Source organism: Bradysia coprophila, unplaced genomic scaffold (genome assembly GCF_014529535.1).
Source record: "Bradysia coprophila strain Holo2 unplaced genomic scaffold, BU_Bcop_v1 contig_232, whole genome shotgun sequence".
Taxonomy (NCBI): domain Eukaryota; kingdom Metazoa; phylum Arthropoda; class Insecta; order Diptera; family Sciaridae; genus Bradysia; species Bradysia coprophila.
The window spans coordinates 12502924-12528222 of record NW_023503493.1 but is presented as its reverse complement, the minus strand read 5'-3'; the positions used below and the strand labels follow the sequence as shown (position 1 = coordinate 12528222).

Here is a 25299-nt window from a genome sequence, read left to right as displayed (position 1 = left end):
AAAGAGAACTTTAAATGCGATACTTAATTTAAACATATTACCACTTCTAAGCTCATTCATTGCACAATCCACTGATCCTCGGTCGATTCCAGTTGCATACATTTTATCGCTATATTCCTTCTCAATTTCGCTAAGTTTGGCATCAACAATGTTAGCACAGTTAATGGTATCGGGTATCAATTGGATAAGAGTTTATATCGATGTTGTTGAGTTCTAACAGTTTATTATCGACAGTATACTTTACCATGCAATATATGTGATCCCAATTTGTAGAATAGCTTTCATCTACTACTGATATGCACTGATCATTGATTTCAGTCATCATATCATCCGATTGGTCCTTACTCTCTTTTATCTGGGTAGCATCACTGAACAAACTGCTGTGTGCTGTTAGGTCCGCCATAATAATATAATTTGCAACTTCGATCTGATCGTATTTTTCAGTCTGATTGACTTGATTGACGTGTGATCACTCCACTCGCCTTCGGCTCGTTCCGCAAACCTCACACTTGCCTAAACAAATATTTACAAACAGTGACGTAACATACTATTAATAATCAGCATCACAGATAATAGAGATAAAGTGTGATATTAGCGATAGTGTTACTTATTTCTACCCAAAACCCTAACCGACCGTCTTATTTAAAACACAACAGAGTAAAACTAGGCAGTGGTCGATTTGATGATGTGAATTTTCGCAATGAAGCTAGTTTCATTAATCCTATCGTTTTGTGAAGATGAATTGAATCAGGTTCTTTAATGACTTACTAGTAAACATTTGTAAATAATCGGGTATACAGTTCGTTATGTCGACCAATTCCCGCAGCACCCCCAAGAATAGTATTTTACATGACACAAAAACGAGACTTTTCATTTTTATTCCGAGTTATGTAACGGATTTTATCACATGATGTGTTCGGATATCAAAATTACCTAACTAGAAGAATAATTCAAAAATTACACTTCAGGTCTATGTTGTCGTCTCGTTTTCGCTTATGCAATAAAATAGAGTACACACTTGTCACTATCAGTCTCGGCAAGCCTCGACTTCTTCGTGACATGCTGAGGGCGTCGAAACACTTGCTTCAAACATGAAAAGTACGGGTTTCGACGCATGTAGCGATAAAAAATAATAAACTACCGATAAAATTGTGGTATACATGTCGCTGGCACCCCTTCAGTTAATCAGTAAAAGTGAAACTATTTTTTTTGGCTTTCCTTCACACTTTGTCGATTTTGGAAATATAAAGCAAGGGCGTCTTATCCGTATCTGGGGAATTCATCCTTTTACAAAATGTAACGGGAAGGCTTTCTGTTCGTTTCTAGGGAATTCCTCCATCTACGAAATGTAACGAGACGGCGTTTTGTGCGTTCGTAGGGAATTCATCCTTTTACAAAATGTAAAGAGAAGGCGTTTTGTCTATTCTTCACTATTCTTCACCCGACCTGAAGTCTGTCCGAACTCAATATTGAAACACGAGAACCCGAAAAAGATATAATCGTATCGGGTCTCTTAGCAAGATAGTGTAGCCGTGCATCTCTAAGGCATACCTTCTGTTACTAAATATCTTTTGATAACCTTCGCCTGAAAGTTCAGCTATTTACAGACATTTTCTGAATTTCTAAAACGTTATCGTAGTGTGTGGAAGATAACAATCGTATAAATTTTTCAGAAATTTGATGATCTCAGAGAAAATATGTGAATTTCAACTAATGAAACAATGATTAATGAGCGAAAATAAATTCTATCGTACCATACTATATTATTCAAAAGTTGTCGGTAATAAGAAACTAAAAATGCAGAAAAGTTCGCGCCGTCAAGGATGAAGGATTGAAATACTGAGGTCAAGTTCAAAAGTCGGTGATAGTTTAAATCGATTCAACAATCTGGGAGAGGAAGTACTTCATAAAAGAATACTTTCTTGGCTTTTTGTTAACTGGACTCCAGTTACTGGAGTAATTTTCATCCGTTTAAAAAAAAAAACAGTTTGATGAAGAATTTAATTCGTGAGGTTAGGTTCAAAGATAGAATAGTAGTAAGTGGCTAAAGAGAATTAAAAAAATGAACGAAAGTGAAGTTTGAGGCTGGAGCGAAGTTTGGGCCGTAGTTCACACTAGTTTAATAGACAATGTTACTGGTGTTGTAGTTACAGCCTCTGTACCGTTACGGGACTTCAATTTTTACTTTACATTATTTATACAAATCCATCGTTATTGTAACGTTACGCCAATATATCAAAAAACACATATAAAAATAACGTTATGAGGTAATGGCGTGCTGTAAAAGTCTTTCAGCACAGCACTGCTTCTGGCGTGAACATAGAAAATATTCGGAGGCTTATGGAATCACAGTAGGCACCGAGGGGGAAACCACTTGATTTATTGACGTGATTTACATGATTAACCAGTGATTAACATGAGGACGAATTTGTGATTAACCAGCAGTGAAATATGGTGGTTAATCATGGTAAATTACTGATTAACCGTGCTTTTTCACAAAAATCATGTTGCTGATTAACTGATTAACCATGTTAATCACAAAAGAGTGGTTTCTCCCTCGGTAGGCACTGCCTTTCTTTTGTACAGATAGATGACTTGTTTTCGTTGGATGAGTTAAAACTTACAATACAATTTGTATTATACAAACAATCCTGAGCGGCAGCTCTTATCACGAAAGACTCCAAATTTGACACTTGTCAGTGTTAAGTTCATGCTAGAAGTAGTGCTGTGCTTTCAGGAATTTAATAAGAAAATGTTTTTTGTATGATTTTCGACTATTCAATTTTTATTTATGAAAAAGTTTGAGTTGGCTAGTCCTTCAACGATTACTTTACCAAATTATTTTTTATTGCATGGGGAAGATGGCAAACTAAGGAATTCATCAACCTTATTGAAAAATGTATTCCTTTCCACACTGGTTATGTTGAAATAATAGATCCATTTCAATGCCATACTCCAGTTAAACATGTTACCACTTCTGAGTTCATTGATAGCACAATTCAATGATCCTTGGTCGATTCCTGTTGCAGACATTTTGTCGCTATATTCCTTCTCAGTTTCGCTAAGTTTGGCACCAATGATGTTAGTACAGTTAACTGTATCGAAATCAATGAGAGCAGAGTTTATGTCGTCGTTAGGTTGCAAAAGTTTGTTATCGACTGCATGCTTTGCGATACAATATACGTGTTGATGAGATATTGAGTCCTTATTGGTAATAGTAGGGTTGCTTTCACCTGCTATGCACTGATCGGTAATGTTATTTACTACATCATGCATCTGGTGGTTGCTCTCTTTTATCTGGGTACTGTCAAACAGACTGCTGTGTTTTGTTAAGAGCGCCACAACAAAAGTATCGACAACTTCTCTCTTATCAAATTGCTCGATGAAACAGTCTGCTACATGTGGTGAATAACCCCTTACGATCTCGTCTATCAGCTGCGATCTTATTAGTTGCACACCAAATGGAACAAAGAATCGACATCGTGCAGATGGTGGTAATGTCGATTGAATTGATTCGTTTAATCTGCCTTTTTTTTCAAGTATTGGACGGTACACGCTTCTACTTCACGATAATTTAAGTTTTCATCGGCACAACAATAAAGTGTTGCATAACAGACTACACAAAACAATAGAATTTTTGTTGCAAGATCCATTCTTTTTACAATTGACGTGTCTTTTACAACACTGATTCGGAACTGAATTCGCTTTATGCGATCTAGTCATGAGGCATTAGAGATAGACGGGTCGAGATTTTTAGAGACCCAACCCGAACATAATTCTTAAAATCTGAAACCCGACTCGAATCGAATTTGTAAAGCCCGAAAAGATCGAAATCCGAAAATTTCGATACAAATATTTAATAGCCATCGTTGATGATACAGTTTCGGTAAATAGGGAGACTGCGATTTTCACGTATAATTTAAACTTGAAAATTATAAGTTGACTCTCCATATACTGTGTCTAGAGAAGTTACTAATTATTTCCATCTTCAATGTCAACTTAAAATTATTGGCGAAAATCGCGATTTGCCTATCAAGTGACACTAGGCGTAGTTTTACCTGTTTCTTTCCAAAAATCTAGTTTTTGAAGAATTTTTTCTAACCTCAATTATAAACAAAAATTTATTGAAACCCTAACTCAAATTTTATTTTGAAACACGAGGACCTGAAAAACCGATAAAAGTGAATTAGTCGGGTAACCCGCTAATTTTTAGCAAGGCATACCTTCTGATTTGATACAAAAATTATTAAGTGTCTTGATAACCTTTGGCTAAAGCAGAGCTATTTTTTTAGTTTGATAAACGCGTATCACTCACTCGTATGAATTTTACAGAATTTTGCTGATCTCATAAAAATATGCTAAATAGTTAATAATGCCACGATAATGTTCATGTCGAAGAAAGGACAATTCTTTTTTTTTATTTTCGGTTTTGTTCACTTCTTCTCCTTCCTTTCTTGACTTTTTACCGAGAAATCATAACAAATCGTGAAACACCAACTTAAGTATAGTTTCCACTTAAAAAGAGCACTCCGTTTAGCCTCCGTTTACATGACAGTTGTAAAATAGAACAAAGGAACTGTCACGTAAACGGAGTAAAAACTTGAAATAAATTCAATTTCCACTCCGTTTGCGTGACAGTTCCTTTGTTCTATTTTACAACTGTCATGTAAACGGAGGCTAAACGGAGTGCTCTTTTTAAGTGGAAACTATACTTTATTTGGATACGCTGTGTTTGAATATGACGAAAGAGTTACACTCGAGAGGTGGCATGGTGGCGCTGTCGATCAAAGGAAACCACAAAAATATATGGGAAACCATACATGTTCAAATAATGACAGCGTCACCTTGACACCTCTCGAATGTAACTCTATGCGAATACCGGCTGTCCAAAAATCTGTTTTAGGATCTACAACCGACTTTCTATTGGAATAAATGTTGCATTGAATTGAGATTAAATGGGCCTTGATCATTGTAGGCGACAAAATTCATTGTAAAATATTTTCATTCCCAATAAATAACTCTTTTGGACGGACGTGTTTAAATCACGTAGAATTTACTATCGTTGCCGTTGGAGAAGTTATCATTTGGAAAATCCAGTTTCACCCACTGCTAACCGGTTATGGGCATTCCAGCAATTTATTGATGAATTCAGAGATATTCATCAAGAAAAATTGAAGCGAGATTCGGAGAAACATTCAAGGAAATACTCGGAAAAATATTCAGAGAAATTCAAAAGAATTCGGAGAAATATTCGGTGGTGTTCAGAGAAATTTCAAGAAAATATCCGCAGCAGTTGTCAGTTAGAACTCCAATCGCTTCTAAGAGTCGGTTAGAATACAGCTAGAAATCCAGAATTGTGGTCAGCCAGAACGACTAAGAAATTTCCTAATTTCCTAATTCGAATATCCAAGATATCTATCGCGAAAGTGGATTATTCGAACTATCAGACCTGGAAATATTTTCGTCAATCAACGCCATCATTGAGGGGTTGGACATGAATTCAATGATAACATTGAGGGGTTGTATTGAAATCAATGTTGCATTTGTACGGACGTGTTTAAATCAAGTAGAATTTACTATCGTTGCCGTCGGAGAAGTTATCATTTGGAAAATCCAGTTTCACCCACTGCTAAAACTTTCTACAATAGAATGCCTTATATTTCGAGAAAAGGCTCGATGTGACATATTTACACTACAAAAGTTCACAAACTGGAAATCCTTCCAGGATTTATGATCATTAGATGATTTGTTGGAACAGGTCCTGGAATAATCAACAACGACAGAAAAAAATAAACGACAGTTTTGACTAAAGAGGTCTTATATAGCAAAAAGCATGTTCAAAACAAATGAAGTAAAAGATTTCTGAAATCAATCTTTGAAAATCTTCGATCAAATAAAGTAATAAGCCAGATAGTGAAACTGAAAAATTGTAGCCTAAATCTGTACAAAAAAATTATATATTTTCGATGATAACTTCGTATCCGCGTCCTTTCTTAAAAACCATCGTTTTGTGTCAAAAAGTGCTGGCTTTCAGTAACATTACTAATAATGTTTGTGGTGATGTAGCCTTCGATGAGAAAGCTCGGAATTTATGAAAATTTTAATGAACTATTGCGTTTTCTTGTAGTAGGTTACATCACCACAAACATTTAGTGTTGTTACTGAAAGCCAACACTTCTTGACACAAAACGGTGGTCCCACCTTTTCTAGAAAGGATACGAAATTATCATCGAAAATATATAATTTTTTCGCACAAATTTAGGCTAAAATTTAGCGCTGATCTGGGTCTGCTAAACATTTTCGTTCGCTTCTTGCTAGATACAGAGAAGTTCGATGGTCAACGAATGTTGGACGTTCTCGTTGAAAGGATTAGTTCGGTGGATGCGCGAGTATAAAACTTTTATTTTTTCAATTTATTTTTTCATTCAATTTGCTACTTGAGATTTTACCATTTTTCCATTTTCCCTAGTTGTGTCTGGTCACTCTGTCGCTGTTCGACACATTACTGTCACTGCACTGTGAGGAAAAAATGATGGAGTTGCTGTTGAAATTTCTGATACCCTGCAAGCATATACCAATCAGTCATCGTCACAAAGTGAATCGAATCGATTCGTACACAAATTCAGTGGAATTCTTTTTGGACTTGTCACCGGAAGTGATGAAACATGCCGCCCAGAATGCACTGATCGAAACGCAACAGCACAATTCAATGACAAAAACAATTGGTGCTAATTGGAACCATTAGGGATACTATGGCGGTGAATCGTTGTATTCGAACTATCATGCGTATTTGTTTGATGCACGGCACAAGATATCAATTTGCCAAAGATCGTGCCAGAAGTGGTCCACCACATACAAGCTCGAAAATCATACAACGAACAAACGAACGGAAAAGACTATGGAGCTGATACAGAGTTTTTTGAACGAATTTAGCAATTAGAACGGTGACAGTGAGAAAAGTAAGCAGATGGATAGTTTGCAGTCACTGGGCGAAAGCAGTGGCGATGAGAGCTTTAAGTATCGGCCTGAAGATGACTCGGATGAACGGGGAAACGTTGATACTGACAACAACAATCAATTATGGCGAGTCGATGCGAAAATTGGAAAGTTGGAAACTGTCGAGCAGGAAACAAGAACCGGAAATTGAATTTGATTTTTCAGAAGACTTATTTACACAGGTGACAGTAAGTTTAGGTAAAGTGAAACCACTCCCATCCCTGAAGCATCCAAAGAGTTCAATGGATTTTCGATTGGTTTCCACAGGTCCATTCATTCGGTCATTTATTTGCAGCTGTTGAAAATCCTAAAACAACAAATCGACGCCGAACTACCAGTGAGCGAAGAATCACTGAAACTGGTTGACAACAGTCGTTTCGAGCTCATTGAGAGGGAACAGCGTCTGGTTTAATGCGCGAAAAAATGCAATCGAAGGATCGAAAAACGGTGTCACCTCGACACCTCCACAATTGACACCAAGTTCGTCATACGATCCGTTCAAACGGCACGACACGAAGCGCAAACGTTTCTCAAGTTCAATCACAAGTATATTCAAACGGCCGCCGAATAGTTCAGGTATGGTTGCAGCGTTTGCAAATATTTCTTCTTTTTTTTCGTTTTAACTTAAAAAATTGCTGCAAGTATCGATTTCTTCTAAAATCTCAAAAAATATTTCCCCTTTAACAGCAATAACAATTCATTAAAATCAATGTAACGACTCAATATACAAGAAAAACGAACATACTTTATCAGCTCAACAATAAATGTAAATGTCATTGAATGCATCCATTTGAAACGTCAAAATGATATGAACAACTGAACAACTGAACAAATTGCATGAGCTGTCAAATTAGCTGAGTCTTCAAGCAACAAACAAGCAGAAATCATCATCAACAACTATTTTCTATTAGCGCATTCACTGGGAAGGGCTGACATTTTAGGTTTAGCAAAATGTCAGGATTTCACCCATTTCTAGGGAATGCGAGTGAAAAACGAAAAAACATGCGATTAATTATCATATCAGGGGTCGTAGTGAAATTTCGATGATCCTTATAAGGACATAAGGACATTTTTGCCTATGAAAATGAGGACAAATAAGGACACATTTTACTTTAAGATACTTTTTACTTTCAAACGGTTTAGTTTTAGGTTAAGACTATTGGCACTCAGTGCCAATAGTCTCTTCATCATAGTGTGGCTATTGGCACTTTGTGCCAATAGTCACATTATAATACTATGGCTATTGACATTTTGTGTCATTAGTCACATTATAATATTGTGGCTATTGACACTTTGTCCCGATAGCCACAGTATAAGAAAGAGACTATTGGCACAAAGTGCCAATAGCCACAATATTATAATGTGACTATTGGCACACAACTTTGAGGACTGAAAACTTATGTGATTTTATTTCGTATTGTAGGTCTAAGTTCGATTCAATCGACGTAAGCTCCAATGAAAATAGTCTCTATTTCAATATTTGGACTACACCTACACTATAATAAGGAGACCATTCGCACTGAAAGACAATTTTTTTTTTTAAATAAAAGCAGTCGTTTTAACAAGTAAAACACTCACGGCGGCCACCTAAATACAAAAGTCATTGGCCAAAGTGCAATGAAAAATCTGTTGTTCTCTCACATTTTAAGAAAAACTAACGTTAATCTCTGCCAATTTCAAAATGATAACAGACCATTCGACTGCAAATAGCTCATACATTGACTAATCTTTTGTTTCAACTATCAAAAGAACATGCTTTTCAAACCAAAATTTTATTTCGTTAGATTTAGTGAATTACATTGACATTGAGTCGTGACAACAATCTGAACAAAAATAATCAATATTTTTTGCTTCCGACGCTTTGAGATCTGTGAGATGAATAATTCAGTTGGAGCTAACCAAACTCCTTCCTTGCATAGTTTGTAGAAGGATGAATTCAGTTGAAACAAACCAAACTCATTCCTTACACAATCTGTAGAAGGATGAATTCAGTAGGAACAAACCAAACTCCTTTCTAACACAATTTGTAGAAGGATGAATTCAGTTGAAACAAACCAAACTCATTCCTTACACAATCTGTAGAAGGATGAATTCAGTAGGAAAAAACCAAACTCCTTTCTAACACAATTTGTAGAAGGATGAATTCAGTAGGAACAAACCAAACTCATTCCTTACACAATCTGTAGAAGGATGAATTCAGTAGGAAAAAACCAAACTCCTTTCTAACACAATTTGTAGAAGGATGAATTCAGTAGGAACAAACCAAACTCATTCCTTACACAATCTGTAGAAGGATGAATTCAGTAGGAAAAAACAAAACTCCTAGCATTTTCGATAATATAATTCATACGGCCTGCGAACAATGATTTTCGAGAAATTTAATAATTCGGGTGCAAATAGTGTTCGTTATCTTTTTGTTTACACTTTGTGCCAATAGTCTCTTTGTTGTACTGTGGCTATTGGCACTTTGTGCCAATAGCTTTTTCGTTAGTTTTATTTCAAGCTCGTTACGAATATTCATGCTGACTGGAAAATAATCTTTAGCTAACCGCCCTTGAGAACGCGTAGTCTTCAAATGAGCTTTTGACCCTTATTTAGGGATGAACCGTGTTCAAATATGTAGAATATTTCTTGTGCCAAGCACTATTTCATCGACTCCACTGAAATTTTCTTTTCCAGAATTGCTTTTAGGGATGAAAAGTATATTGGAAGACCACACGCAAAAAAGTGAAATTTCCGATGTACATTGTAGACGTAATCATTGTACGTGTGAAACAAACATTTTACTTCTGATAAGTACTTTGTACGTCTAAAACGTAGAATTTTACGTGTAGTAAGAAGAATTTGCGGATAAGTGAACCATTGGTCTTATCTTCCATCATCAACGACGACAAGACCAATGGTTTACTTATCCGCAAATTCTACGTTTTAGACGTACAAAGTACTTATCAGAAGTAAAATGTTTGTTTAACACGTACAATGCTTACGTCTACAATGTACATTGGAAATTTAGCTTTTTAGCACTCTTAAGTGCGAATAACATGCGACAAGAATTTTCATCACGAAAACCGGAATTAAAAACGTGTTTCGATCAGTGGACTCTTTTTAAAATTTATTTACGTTTTAAGAAAGGAAACTATCGTTAAATACAGGATCTGTAAAATGGATTAGGTATGTTAAACATACTAGAGGAGTGCTCCATATTAAAAACTTTGAATAACCTGAGAGACAATAGTATGTTGTGTTACAAGTATTGTAATGTTGATTTTTTCAGCACTAGACCCAAGTTTTCCTTACGAGCGGAGCGAGTAAGGAAAATTGGGTCGTGTGCTGAAAAAATCTCATTACAATACGTGTAACACATCATGCTTTGTGCCAACCGAGAATTGAAATAGACAAATGCACAAAAATTCAGAATTTTCATTGTAAACAATCACTCTTCGAATTTGATCGATCACGTTGCTTTGCATTTTTTTAAAACGAATGCTGTAATAACTCATACGAATTTCATTTCAACACTGGTTTGAGTGTTGTAATAAGCCATGAAAACGGGTGTTGTAATTTTGGACATTTCAATCTAGTTATCGATATTGAAATCCGTCGTATTTCAATTCTCGGTGGCACAAAATTATTTAAATCATTGTTTCAGTTGAATGAATTAGTATCTTTTAACTGGTATTCATTAACTCATCTGAATGTAATGAATACTAATACTGTTACTAAATAGATACACACAATATAAAGATATTCCTTCCAATTTTACAAACTCGTGATTGTAAATTATTTCTTTTTAATTTTCGTTTACTAAATTAAAGTAAAACTTTTGATAACGATTAAAAATCAGGACAATAAGGAAATAAGGACAAAATAAGGACAAATTTGAAAAAGTAGGACAAATAAGGAAATAAGGACAACTACGACCCCTGTCATATACACTTAAGATATATTTTTCCGCACAGCCGGCAGAACTAATCTCACTATGGCTTTGGGACCAAAAAAGTCGGTTTCAGAGGTACGCATGGGAGCTTCGAACTTCAATTTTTTTTTTCGTATTCAGTTGACCATTCTGCATCGAACCTACCCGCAGGCCTTAAAAAATTAAAAAAAGGTTGCAAAACGCTACACCCTAATAGGGAGTCCAATTCGACGTGTAACAAACGTATGCGTAAACCTATAAGACCCCAGTACTTCGTACGGGTCTAATGAAATACTTCTGTTACAAAAATAATTCAGTTTCTTGATAGTCTTTAGCTAAAGCGGTGCTATTTTGAGAATTTTTCTTAGTTTGATAAACGTACCACTCGTATGCATTTTACAGATTTTTGCTGATCTCAGAAAATATGCTAAATAGTCACGGCAATGTTCAGGTCGAAGAAGAAGAATATTGTTTGCTTCACTTTTTACCGAAAAATCGTAACAAATAGTCAAATGCCTCTCGAGTCAAATCAAGCTTTAAAAAATTTCTCTGTGACTTGAAATGATATTTTTTCGGACTCAAGTTGAGCAAACGAAAGTATTAAATGATTATCAACAAACCCTCCACCCCAACAAAGCAGAGCCATCTCTGAATGATCACTTACAATTCATTCCAATTTTTGGCATTTCACCCATTTCACTTATACACCCGATATGCACGAATGGGCTAATGCAAGTTTTGTTTCCTTTATATTCCTTCATATTCCTTTAATTTTATATTTTCAATAAATTGTATTGATGCCACTCATAGCACCATTCACATCCTACTGACTCTATGAGTTCCATTCATAAAATCACTTTTTTTAATAGAAACACGAACAAAAGCTTCGGTTTTTTGCGGGTATCTATACATCAGACAGTAACACATTGCATTGCCTATCTGAATCATCTATTCATTTCTGTAAGGTGTGTGTTGTCAACGGGAGAGTAGACCAACTAAGCTATTCAACTACTTTCGTTCAAATCAATAAAGAAAAACTATTGACTCGTCGACTGCAGTAAAATTGACCATTTACCTACAAAATGAGCTCAAATGCTGGTGAATGCTTTGTGGTTCTACCGCCGTTCACTGAATCGAACGAAGTGATTTATGGTCGAAATTCGTACCGGCCTGACGGCGAAGTCTCGGAAGTTGTGTACGCCAATGACAAGGAAAAGGTATGCCAGACATGTTTGTGACATGTTCAGGGCGGAAACATTAAAGTTCAAAAACATTTTAGAGTATCATCATCAGTAAAACGTTCGGTATTGATGGTGCAGAAAGTGGTGCAAATAGTTCAAATGTTTCCATTGGCATTACTTGGACGGATGGAGAAAGTCTCAACGAATCGTACGATTCCACCACTTTGACCAGGTATACATAAAGTCTCATGAGCCAATTTCCAATCTATTCCTTACGACTAAATCTGGCTTTGTATTGACGTGTGCTTGCATCCATTGTTCATTTCACTTTCCTTTTTTTTGTCGTTGTGCAAAAAGCGAATTCGGATTGTAATTGTACGTGTCACTATCGTCGTCCGTATGTAATTCGAAAATTTGTTGAGACAAATTTGATAGAAAATGTGAATTGAATTGGAATTAACTCACCCATGAGACGAAATGATTATGTGGCTACGGCGACGTTCACCGTTTTTTTAGCCATCAATCTACTGGCACCCACAACATCAAATGCTAAAAACATTTTGTTGAGTGGTTTAAGGGCGATGTTTTCGACTAATGTATTTGTTTAGGGGCTGATGGGTCATTCATTTGACTTTAACAGAACATAGGTTGCAAAGTTTAGTTTAGAGTCCCAGTTTAGATCCAAACGAATTAAAGAAACGACGAAAAGTGGCTCGTATCTAGAATCGCCACTAATCAACCCCTAACACTTCATTGAAAGTGAATTAAGGGACTAAGCCGTATCTCTGTCTTCCATTAGCAGTTGGCTTAGAGGGAATATCGCGAAAATTTTCGATAAGACACTTTCATAGTAAATTACAAACATGGTGTCAAGTAAGTGAGCCATTATTGCACGAGTTTCAATACGTGCGTGAGTATATCTGAGTGTGAATGTTTGTGGAACGAGTGGAAGTGAAACCAGAACGAGTGGAATATATCATCATTCAAACAAGTGCAATTGACTCTCTTATTTGGCCAAGGTTGTACTATATTTAACCACCGCTTTCGGTACAGCTGGAAACAATAACATCGAAGTTTGTCTAAAATATTGTTGACACGGTAAAGTAGCGATGTAACATGCCTCCTACCGAAGGTTGTATAATACACACCAAACTTAACCTATCGGCCGCTAACGTGTTACATCAATATAATCCGTCTTCAATCCTCAATGGACCTTAAATAATGATTTTTAGTCAAGAATTTTCCTTCTCACAAAATGAAGTGGAATAAGTCCTTTCATGTTAGAGTCTTTGACAGGCAGCCGACGGTTCTGTATCTGTAGTAAGTACTACTATATTACATGACTGACTTTCTCCTTTCTTTCTTGGTTACATTAAGAATGGCACTGGAAACGAGTGCATCAGCTACCGACGCTGTTGATAAAATCGCCGATTTTATCGAAAAAAATCATTCATGTGATAAGCCCGACATGCCGAAATACGGCTTTGTAATATGTGATACGAAAGAGGTATGGATTCTGAATGTAGCTGGTAAAAACTGGGCAGCCGAAGTAATCACTGGTAAGATCATTGATTAAAACATTCCCATCAAACTTCGTCTCATTTCGAATTCATTTACCAGATGGCTTCCGGCATATTCCGCAAGGACTATCCATATCAACGAAAATCGACAAAAGCTCTCCAAACTTGCAACAAACCGCACAAGATCTCGCCTTATGGGATGGAAGCGGAGAATTTAATTTCGGACAATTATTTGGACCATCTATTCAATCAGCGGCAACTTGGCCCGGTCAGGAACCAAGTGCCGAGGTAAAATTCAGTGTAATTGACATATTTAAGACGCTCCGCACTGTCAAAAGTGATAAGTCGCCACAGTCCAGTAATGTGTCACAGCTATCCGCAAACGGTGTGTCATGCCATTGGTTTACGGCCACTCCGAATCCCAATGAGTCCGTTTTCAAACCGTTTGTATTCACACCGAACGCACGCATTTCGCCGTTAACTGTGGTACCGGCTGACGGTACGACAACGTTACTGCACAAATTGTACCAACAGCGCGATTGGGAAGCGGTTGGCAGTTTGTTGCGATCGTTGGAGGATGCGTGTGTGGAAGAAATGACTTGTATGCTGGGCGAAATGGGCAGTATTGGTAATAGTGAATTCGATGAATTGTTAAAGGATTGCGTTGAGGCGGAAGTTAAATTTTATCGCTAAAAATATCCAATTTTAATTTATTCTGACTAATCAGCGTGATACATTGTGAAACCATCAGTTTTGATTTTAAGTTTTCTTTTTATACGACACGAGCATGAAACCAATTACACTCAAATTTAGTTTTTAATACGGAAGAGTCGGTTGCGTGACAAAGTATTAATGATTTGATTATGCAAGAGCTGAATCTTTTGTTCGGTATAGAGTATAAGGGCAAAAAGTATGAGATTAAATGTTCTGATTTTTAAAGAGCGTAGATAGATCGAGGCGTGTTGATCGAGAGTGGCGTGTTGCATTTAATTCCTGCAAAATCGTTCCGTTATAGGGAGTAGTTTTTCAAAGTTTTTTATATCGTCTTTACCTTCTTACACTTCGATCGTTTGAGTTTGAGTCTTACGAACAAGTTAAGTCGACCAGAAGCGTTCAATGATCTAAAACCTGAATTAGAAAAAAAAGCTACGCCAGCTTCAATCACAATATTGGGTCGGTTTTGTGGTGTTTGTTGTTCTATAAAAGTTGAAGGACTAGATTTTAAAGTTTTTGCATTTTCGACAAAGAATGAAATTCTGAGCAAAATGGAATAGAAACGAAATTAGATTCTCTTCGAGATACGTAGGGACTTTAAATATATTTCTTAATGCTAATTTTCTCTGGTTCGGACAGGGCACTAACGAACTGCCACTATATTGACAAAATTTGAAATTGTGAAAGATTACACGCGGCATGACACTGCTCCTAATCCTTGTAATCTATACTATTTCTCTCATAAAACCCCACATAGCGTGATTATTTTGTGAACTAAAAAGTATTATTAATTTTCATACGTAGCTAGGTTTTATACCAAAATTATCTCAAAAGCATTTAAAGTTTTGTCTAAGTTTAAACATTTTATTTTTGTAAAATTCCTAACTGTTACGCCACTGACATCTCGGTACAATTTATTTTAATGTTTTTTACTTAAATTTTATTTCTTATAAAGATTCAAACCCATTTATTATATTATGATAGTCATAGACTCGTAAATTTATAAACATTTATGCTTACAAGCTTCTGATGCAAATCAAATTTGCTGAAATAAAATCATGTATTCCTTAAACAACACAACAACAAAATCTTTATATTTCAGAACGAAAATTTCACCATTTTATAAGAATATATAAAAACGCATTATACCCCAGTAATAATAAGCATATGTTCTCGTATTATTAAATTTAAGATGAAATTAAAACAATTCAATTTGAATGTAACATTTTCTGCTGTTTATTTTTTCCTTTTCGCCTATATCTGAAGCTTAACGTTCTCCCCATAAAAATAGTCCTAAAGTTCACTCAAGCTTCATAATTTGAGTAATTGCAGTGTGTTTGGTGGATGCAACGATGTACACACTAAATGAGTCGCTACTACATAACCCAAATACGATGAATTTATGTTCATATGACTAGCCTACATTTAGGTGAGATATCAATTAGCATACTTCGAGGCGTGGTTCGGACGTCACGTTAAGCTGGTCGTCCAGATTGCTCTTGTTATTGGTCGTAAAACGCTGTTAGTGAGGCCTCTAAATAAATCAAATCAAAAATCAAAAATGAAACCGCTTAGAATAGGAGTGACCAGGGCCTATTTTTGGTAATTTTTTGGGAAATTTTTACCAAAATTTCCAAAAAAATTGCCAAAAATTTCCAAAAACTGAGATCGTCCAAAAACCGAATTTTTCCACAATTTCGAACAGTTTAGAAACCGCTTAGAATAGGAGTGACCAGGCACGGTGCGGTTGAATGAATTTTAACTGATTATTTCGATGCACTTTTGATATTTTTGGATATTATTAGTCAGCTCGGAGCCCTGAACAAGGTTCCACAAAAATTTTTGATTTTCATCCGTAACGTCGGTGACAGTGGTGCATAGCCCATCCTGTCGACAGAGAGAGTGGTACAAAACTGGTTATGGTTGCAATCGGTAGTGCCTGAAATTCTAATAACAATTGTACAAAAAAATTTTACCATTAGTGCAAGGGAAGCCGGCAAAGACACACTAAAGTTTAAAAAACGTGATTTTCAAACAGTCATACAGGCGTGGATACTTGAGGGATGAAGCTAATAAATAGTTCTCGCAGTAGAGCAACATCTCCTCTACCAATTACCAAAAAATGATTTTTGGAGACAGTCTACGCAGAGGCTGACAGTAGCTCAAAGTTTTTCCCTCATGTTTAGTAAAATTTGCGAGTTTCAGAGGCACCTGAAACCTACTCTTTCAAATTTGTTGTTATTAAAATGGGTAATTCTGAAATGCTGGAAATCTCAGCTGTCCATCGACACCACACTTGCAATGACTCATGTCAACAGTGCCGACATGTTGCGTGAATAAGTGAAATGTGTCCTTCTACGACGAAATTTTGTGCATGATTTGAAATATCTATATGAAGAGCAAAATATCGATGTTGTTTGGTTTTTCTGTTGTCTCTATAACTTTGTTAATCAAACAAATCATCCCAGCGGTGTTTTCAAAGATTTTACAATTCAAGCACAAAATTTCGTCGTGGAAGGACAAATTTCACTTATTCACGCAACATGTCGGCACTGTTGACATGAGTCATTGTAAGTGTGGTGTCGATGGACAGCTGAGACTTCCAGCATTTCAGAATTACCCATTTTAATAACAAAAAATTTGAAAGAGTGGGTTTCAGGTGCCTCTGAAACTTGCAAATTTTACCAAATATGAGGGAAAAACTTTGAGCTACTGTCGGCCTCTGCGTAGACTGTCTCCAAAAATAATTTTTTGGTCATTGGTAGAGGAGATGTTGCTTTACTGAGAGAACTATTTATTAGCTTCATCCCTCAAGTATCCACGCCTGTATGACTGTTTGAAAATCACGTTTTTTTTTAATTTAGCGTGTCTTTGCCGGCTTCCCTTGCACTAATGGTAAAATTTTTTTGTACAATTGTTATTAGAATTTCAGGCACTACCGATTGCAACCATAACCAGTTTTCCACCACTCTCTCTGTAGACAGGATGGGCTATGCACCACTGTCACCGACGGTACGGATGAAAATCAAAAATTTTTGTGGAACCTTGTTCAGGGCTCCAACCTGACTAATAATATCCAAAAATATCAAAAGTGCATTGAAATAATCAGTTAAAATTCATTCAACCGCACCGTGCAGGGCCTATTTTTGGTATTTTTTGGGAAATTTTTACCAAAATTTCCAAAAAAATTGCCAAAAATTTCCAAAAACAGCCTTGTATTTTAGCCGGCCCTCAATGATTTTGGTTGATTCTTGAAACTATCAGCTTTCAAATGAAGTCGTGTATGATTAATTTTATAGATGAGAGGCGTCAGTAAGCAAACAAAATCATTTAGAGCCGGCTAAGACACAAGGCTGAGCTCATGATTTGCCGAAACTGTTCGAAATTGTGGAAAAATTCGGTTTTTGGACGATCTCAGTTTTTGGAAATTTTTGGCAATTTTTTTGGAAATTTTGGTAAAAATTTCCAAAAAAGGTCCTGGGAGTGACGCATGTCCTTTACTCACAAAAGTATTGATATCAGAAAGGTCAAAGCTCCGATACGAAAAAAGTTAACTTTACAACCAATCGTTTATATTAAAAAAAAGTTGCGTGACAGGCAGGTCATGAAGACTGAGCACAGCACTGCTACTAGCATGAACACTGAATTGACAAGTGTCAAATTTGGAGGCTTTAGTGATACGAGCTACAGCTTAGGATTGATTGTATTGTATGTTTTAACTCATACAACGAAAACAAGTCATCTATCTGTATAACAGAAACGCAGTGCCTACTGTGATTTCATCAGCCTTCGAATATTTTCTATGTTCGTGCTAGTAGCAGTGCTGTGAGACTGAGTCATACTAGATACACCGCATAATCTTGTAGAAACTATTTATTTTAGACTTTGTTTTTCCAAGATTGTCAGCTGTACAAACAATAATGGTACAAATGGATGTGATATAAATCGGAATGTTTAAGAACGAAAAGACAACAATGTATTTATTAGTAGACAGAAAAAAAAAATTTTGTAGCAAGACAGGAAAAGTTGATTTCAAGGGAACTCTGACTAAGACTTCACTATACCCAGCGAGCGATGTATTTCAGTCGGTATGCCTCCTAGATTACGCTAGGCCAACTAGGTAAAGGACAATCACACAAGGAACTGACCTTCAATTGGCGTATAGTCCGACAAACTACGACATTTAAAGATCTCTATATGAGATTCACCGTCGTTTTAACCTCAATCTCAATATGTCAATATTCTTGATAATCCGATCCCCGTGAATTAAAAAGACTAACAGATGTGCAATTATAGAAAAAGTATACCTGCGTTCAGGCAAAAGTGAACAAAATAGATGTGTAAAGCATCATTCGTATACAAATTCGTATCCAGCTTGCGATTTCCAACCTTCAATACGTTCACAGGATGCCAACTTATCAATTACTGTAGTTCTCAGTTCTAATATTCCATTTGAAAAGCATTCTTGTTCCTTTGACTGAAAGTCATGGGTCTTACGGATGATAAACACTCTAAAATGTTTGTCACACAATGTTCACTACTATGATTGAAAATACATGAATGTATCACCAAAAACCGAGGGGTGGATAAACATAAAAAACAAGGTTCGAAGGGATAGAAAACAAACATAAATTTGTTGCAAAATAAATAAAAAACAGAAAAACAAGAAAAAACACAAAAACAAGAAAAAACAGAAAAAACGGAAAATCCGAAGAAAACAAGAAAAAACCGAAAAAAAACAAGAAGAAAACCGAAAACTGTAAGAAACTGAAAAACCAAATTAAGGTAAAAGCAAAATAAAATGATCGAGTCTGGTTTTTGACAATTGAAATTCAGACTCGATCATTTTATTTTGCTTTCATTTTAAAAACAGGAATAATTAAAAAGAAAACAGAAAAACAAAATTAAAAATACAAAACCCGAAAGAAGTACCATGTTTTTTGTTTTTTTCTTTGTTTATAAACAAGAAAAAACAGAAAAAAAAAACAAGAAAACATTTGTTAAAAAAAACAAGGTTCGAACAGAATTTACGTTTATCCACCCCTCGCCAAAAACCTTAAATACAGAAAATGTTTGTCACACTTTGTTCATTCCTTGATAACACGATAGCTCGAGTAATTTTCAATGGATTTCCAAAAACTTTTTTTTGTTCGTCGGGGAATTATATTCCTGAGGTTAAGTTCGAAGATGGGTTATAACGGACGGGTGATCTCTGAGATATTCCCAAAAGAATTTTTGTCTTGTCGCTTGATAACACGATAACTTGAGTAATTTTCAATGGATTTCCAAAAACTTTTTTTTGTTCGTCGGGGAATTATATTCCTGAGGTTAAGTTCGAAGATGGGTTATAACGGACGGGTGATCTCTGAGATATTCCCAAAAGAATTTTTGTCTTGTCGCTTGATAACACGATAACTTAATTAATCCTCAACGGATTTCCAAAAAAACCAGATTATCTGTCTAAATAATAGTCTCCTGATCATACGGAGAAATTTTTGACTTTCCAAGAAAATTTTGTTTGATAAGTACTGAAATAACTCGGGTTAAGTTCGTTAATGGAAAATACTGAAGTAATAATCTGTTATTTATTCCGAAAAGACTTTTATGTGTCATTTATTGTTGTCTATGCTAGAAAAAAAATCAACGAGTGTGAACTTTGCGGCCAGAGCGAAGCGAGGGCCGTAATCACACGAGTTTCATACTTTATTCATGATCAAATGAGGCCGAGTTTCAGTATATTTAATTGCTAAAAAAATTGTCATAATTTAGAAAATTTAAACGAACGTGAGCTTTACAGCCAGAGCAAAGCGAGGCCTTCCATAATTTTTTTTTAATCGACTAGGACTGAAATTCATGAGGCTTAGGTTAGTAAATGGAAAGTAAATGGAGTAACAATCTAGACTTTATTTCGAAAAGATTTTTTTGAGTGATTTCGTGGTAGTTGTTTGTATACAAAAAATTGAACAAGTGTGGACTTCGCGGCCAGAGCGAAGCGAGGGCCGTAATCCACACGAGTTTCATTTTTGTTCAATACATAATCAAGAAATCTTTTCACCACCGTTTATAGCAGACAATGGGAGTTTCTGAAAAAAACAATTTGGAATATAATAAAGCGAATGCGCAATTTATAAGAAAATAAGGCGTGCGCAGATTCTCGTGAATTTAAGATTTCGTAACTTGACAGTTGTCATCTTAAAAGTTACGAGTCGTATGGACATTCGCATTAAGGTGACAACTGGAATTCTTAAATTCACGAGAATCGGCGCCCAGAGTGCAGATTGTCGTATTTTCGTAACTTTAAAGAATTCGTAACTTGACAGTTCTTGTAGGATTTTATACACGCAACCGTCAAGTTACGAATATTTATTCAGTCAGTCAAGGGACCTGACCCACCCATAAGGTGGGGCCTAGTGTCCATGCCTGATAGTTGATGTAATCATGTTCGAGTGGCTTTCGTGCTGGAAAAATGTGAGACTCCAATATTCCGAATGCAATTTGATGATTTCAAGGAAACTACACTCGTTTAAAAGCAAAACTTTATGTCCATGGATTATTTCTTTTAGTTTTTCTTTCAAATGATCAACGATTTCACTGAAAACTTCTTCGTCTCAAACTTATTAAACGGAATCGCGGGATAAATTTGATTAAGCTGATCCATTGTATACTGTGATTCCACCTTAAAGCCAACTCTATCAGCAATATGATTAGAGCTATCCGATGAGAAAATTGCCTGGATAACATGGATATCGAGCGCCTTACAAAGTGGTCTCCTAAAATAACGACTTCCCTGAAGTTAACTATTTCTAGAAGGTGGTAGAAAAAATTACTGTGCCTCGAGTAGTCGTTGGCCAATATTCAATCCGCGATATTCTGTTGTTACTGATAAACACATACAGCTCAAATATTTGTCAATTCCATACTTTTCGAATGGGCTCTCCACATGTTTGTACAGTATGCTCGATATTGCCATATGCTGTCTGTATTCATCTGTTTGCGTCTGATATTTAATAAATTGAAATCTTTCAGCAGATGGCTGTTTTGAGTTTACATAAAGGAAATATACCGCATTGACAACTTTTTCCCCAAAAGGATCATTTTCCACAGCTACACCATTTACATTCAGTCCAACTATGTCGTCAGAACCTTCGCGGAAACAAACCAACGATGTTTTTTGTGGAAATCGCCAACGGCAAGGTCTCAAATAGTCTTCCACGTACGCTTTATTGGATGCAGCACCTTAAATTCAATTCTTGATATTATTTCCAGGCCAATTCAACCCATAAAATGTAACAGTAAATACCAAAGAATTTCGATCTTGGAGCATCAAGTAGGAAATATTCCATTAAATGCTGAATAGCATCGTCAAACCGATCATCTGGCAGGTCTTGAATCCGATATTTCACCAAACGTTCCGAATTCTTAGATTCTTTTTCAGTAAATTCAGACCAAATCTTCGGAAAAGATACTTTTTCGGTAGGGCGCGACCAAAGCGATTCCATTATACGTTCACTCTTTTCGATATAATGAAGTCAATCGGTAACGAGATCGGTAACCGTCCAAAGCTGGTTAATATGTTAACTGGCAACAACATAAACGAAAGTAGATATTCATATCGTTTTTTGAAGTGTTACACTTGTCTTGCCAAATCGGAACTGTGGTCGTACCACATCGTGTGATAGGGGAATTCCTTTAATTTTATTTATACTCGATATACTGGCACACGGTGCTAAAATAACGCATTTTTCAACCACTTGAAGTGCGTTGTTTATATTTATTGGGGTTTCTGATTTCGTTCGCTACAGACTGGCAGTTTGTTCGACCAAAATCCGTCGAGGTAAAATTTTATTATTTCAGGTGAGGTTGTCAAAGTTATGCGATTTATACGCAACATTTCAATTATACTCGATATGCTGGATATACGAGCGTATATCGAGTAAAAATAAAATGAAAGGAACTCCCCTAATATAAATATTACTACCTACCACGCGAAAGTTAAACATTACACAGCTATATTCACCTGCGAAAATGATCCATTTTTCGTGAATTTTTATCTAAAATTTCTTAGATTTCCAGTTATAATAAACGTCTTCTCAAACAGATTATTACAATCAGACTAAATTAAAAGCCACGCTCAGCGCAACAGCAATTACAACAAAATTCAACTGTGGCAGGTAGTAAACCAGAAAACATTGCAGCGAAATTCATTAATTTTGTGATACAAGCAAACTCACAAGTTTTGGATCAACAAGCTTCGGTAGCCGTTCTTTCGACAAGTGTAGTGTTACACCTAGCCTTCAGTTCGGATATACAAACTCTATACTTGTCGAAAAAATCTACCGAAGCTTGTTGCTTAAAAACAAACTTGTTACCACATAAGTAAATACAATTGATGTGTTTTAGAAGATCCAGATTTTCAATACAGCGACAGTAGTACTTTGTGCTTGCTTATATTGGAAAATATACAAATGATGCTGAAGGTAAAATGTTTATTAATGAACAAAAAGCAACAACAAAGTAGGACTTTACAAGTGTTCTGCTTGACGGTGTTTGCTTCTTCTGATGCATGAATCACTGGGTGTTTGTGGACTAGATGTTGTTATGCTTGTTATATCAGTCAGATATACACAATAGTAGTTTTGAAAAGCATATCAGTTAGTAGTTTTGAATGTTTTTTGTTTCATGGAATGTGGTGCCTTAGACTGGAGTGTAATGCTTTCCAGCTTTATTTCGAAAATTCTGATATCACACAAAAGGTTTCAAAGTTTCAAATTTTTGGAGAATCCGAACTTTGAGTGTCACCCTTTCTTCTATCAATACTTTACTTTACTTTTGTAAGTAAAGAACTTGCGTCACCCTTCCTCTTCTAAGAGGTTTTTGTATGATATACAACAATTTTGACTCTTTCCCCTTGACAATGACTCTCAACTCAAACTAGGTCAACGCACTTGAAACATGAGTGGTACTCTAAATAGAGTACTGACACTGGACAGTGTTTCAACCGAATTTTGACACTATAAAACAATTTAGAAACTTTTGTCATACAAAATTAGGGTTCCCATTTTTCAATTTTGAAAGAGGACATTTCGGCATCAAAAAAGAGGACAAAAAGAGGACGCCTTGACATTCAAAAAAGAGGACCAAAAGTGAATTTCTGACACGGAAGGAATTACAGCAAGTGTACATGCTCTTTGTGCAACTATTGTGTAATTTACACCAGTTCATGCTAAAAACAAAAAATTCTGTGTACAATATGCATTGAAATCTTCCTGATATTCTTTGGATTCCTTCTCAGTGATAGGCATGGGCGATAATAAAAATGATTATCGATAATTATCGATTATCGATAATCGATAATTATCGACTTTTTTTTATCGAAAATTATCAAAAATATATCGATAATCGATAATTATTGATATTTTGATAATTATCAAGATATCGATAATTCGATATATCGATATTTCGGTCCGAAAATCCGATATTTATCGATATATTCCGATATATCGGTACATGATCATGAATTTTCAGATAAATATCAAAATATCGATATTTTGATAATTATCGAATTTCGATATTTTGATAATTATCGATAATTATCAAATTATCGATAACAATATGATTAATCGATTATCGATAATTTCTTTCGATTGACACTATCGATAATTTTGAACGTCTCCCATCCCTACTCAGTGATAAAATCCACTCCATATTACCTGAATACACAGGCGTCCTTGCGTGATCTTTGGTATCTCACAAAACGCTACGCTGTTCTTGTAAAATGACTAAATTTTATTTTAATTTATGAAAAATGAGGTGGTAAAGAATGCGAGCGGAGCGAGCGAAATTTTTTTTTGTGATGAAGATTTCGTTGTATTACCGTTCAGAGATTCTCCTACAGAGAAGATTATTAGTAAAATCCGCGCAGCGAAAATTTTTCGTTCTTTAGGTATGAACTGCATCAAATTTACTTAAATAAGACGAAGAACTGAAAAAAAGAGGAAAAAGAGGACAAAGACGACGTCTTCTTCAAAAAAGTAATGCTCTTAGAATTTTTGTAAAAAAGAAGAACGAGATGAAAAAAGAGGACATGCCCTCTAAAAAGAGGACGAATGTAACAAAATACTACTCTATTTGGCAGCTGTCATTAAATAGTTATTTACGAATCTGTTGTGGACGGTACATTTTCGGCAAGTTTGCGAGGTATAGCCCGAGCGGAGTGAGGACGACAAGCCAAAGTGCCTTAAATAAACCGTCCATTACAGATGTGAGGGAATCTTTTAAAAAACAGCCTACCAAATCGAACGCATTTTCTATTGGAATTTTTTATATTTACATGTGTATTTACAAGTTTTCATGCTGAGGGCCTAAATTACGAGAAAAATTCCGAAATTTATGTATAAAACATGAAAAATATTTTTGCTTGAAGTACGTTGATGAAATGGCTAAATTTGATCCATTTCGAAATGGTCTTTAAGAATTCAGACTTTTTAAGAACTTTTAGATTTAAAGAAATTCCGAATAATAAGCCCTGCTTCAGATCCGGTTTCAATTCTCACACTTGGCAAAACAAAAAGTTCCAAACAAGACATGACCTGCTATTATCTAGAACTGATGCGGATAGATAGTAATCAGGTCAGCAGATTTCCATCTGCGTCGTTCAGAATTGGCTAGACCAGACAGCGGATATATGAAACGCACTGGTGTTTTATTTTAAATTTATTTAATTTATTTTCAAAAAAATGCTGTACACAAAAATATTATTGACGTTCATTTTGTTCTTGTTGAATCTGATGCTTTTTTTTCCTTTTTTTTAAGTTTTGTACCTCATGCAATTTCTTTTATTTTTCTTAAACACGACCTCGTTAATTTTTTTTATATTCATATGAATGAAATGCTTTTGTTTTGTTTATTATAATTTTCAATTTTTGTTTACAAATTCTGGGTAGATTTTAACTTTTTCTTACGATTATAAAAA

The 25299-nt window shown here is 35.6% G+C and overlaps 2 protein-coding genes and 2 long non-coding RNA genes across 4 annotated transcripts; 2 read left to right on the top strand and 2 right to left on the bottom strand.

Moving 5' to 3' along the window:
• Nucleotides 1–6475: 6475 nt before the first annotated feature.
• On the top strand, nucleotides 6476–7756 carry LOC119076729. The gene is made up of 3 exons (XR_005087687.1): nucleotides 6476–7194; nucleotides 7264–7572; nucleotides 7684–7756. It is a non-coding gene; the product is annotated as an uncharacterized LOC119076729 (long non-coding RNA).
• Nucleotides 7757–8312: 556 nt separating this feature from the next.
• LOC119076727 lies at nucleotides 8313–20685 on the bottom strand. Its single transcript, XR_005087685.1, has 3 exons — nucleotides 20674–20685; nucleotides 10684–10687; nucleotides 8313–8462 (listed from the first exon to the last, which is right to left on the bottom strand). It is a non-coding gene; the product is annotated as an uncharacterized LOC119076727 (long non-coding RNA).
• LOC119076698 (secernin-1) lies at nucleotides 11856–15407 on the top strand. Its single transcript, XM_037183609.1, has 4 exons — nucleotides 11856–12129; nucleotides 12192–12325; nucleotides 13471–13652; nucleotides 13714–15407. The coding sequence occupies exons 1-4, from the start codon at nucleotides 11995–11997 to the stop codon at nucleotides 14304–14306; spliced, it is 1044 nt and encodes a 347-aa protein (XP_037039504.1). The 5' UTR covers nucleotides 11856–11994; the 3' UTR covers nucleotides 14307–15407.
• Nucleotides 20686–20874: 189 nt separating the features above from the next.
• On the bottom strand, nucleotides 20875–21927 carry LOC119076713. The gene is made up of 4 exons (XM_037183631.1): nucleotides 21628–21927; nucleotides 21391–21563; nucleotides 21155–21324; nucleotides 20875–21097 (listed from the first exon to the last, which is right to left on the bottom strand). The coding sequence occupies exons 1-4, from the start codon at nucleotides 21824–21826 to the stop codon at nucleotides 20899–20901; spliced, it is 741 nt and encodes a 246-aa protein (XP_037039526.1). The 5' UTR covers nucleotides 21827–21927; the 3' UTR covers nucleotides 20875–20898.
• Between the last annotated feature and the right edge of the window lie 3372 nt (nucleotides 21928–25299).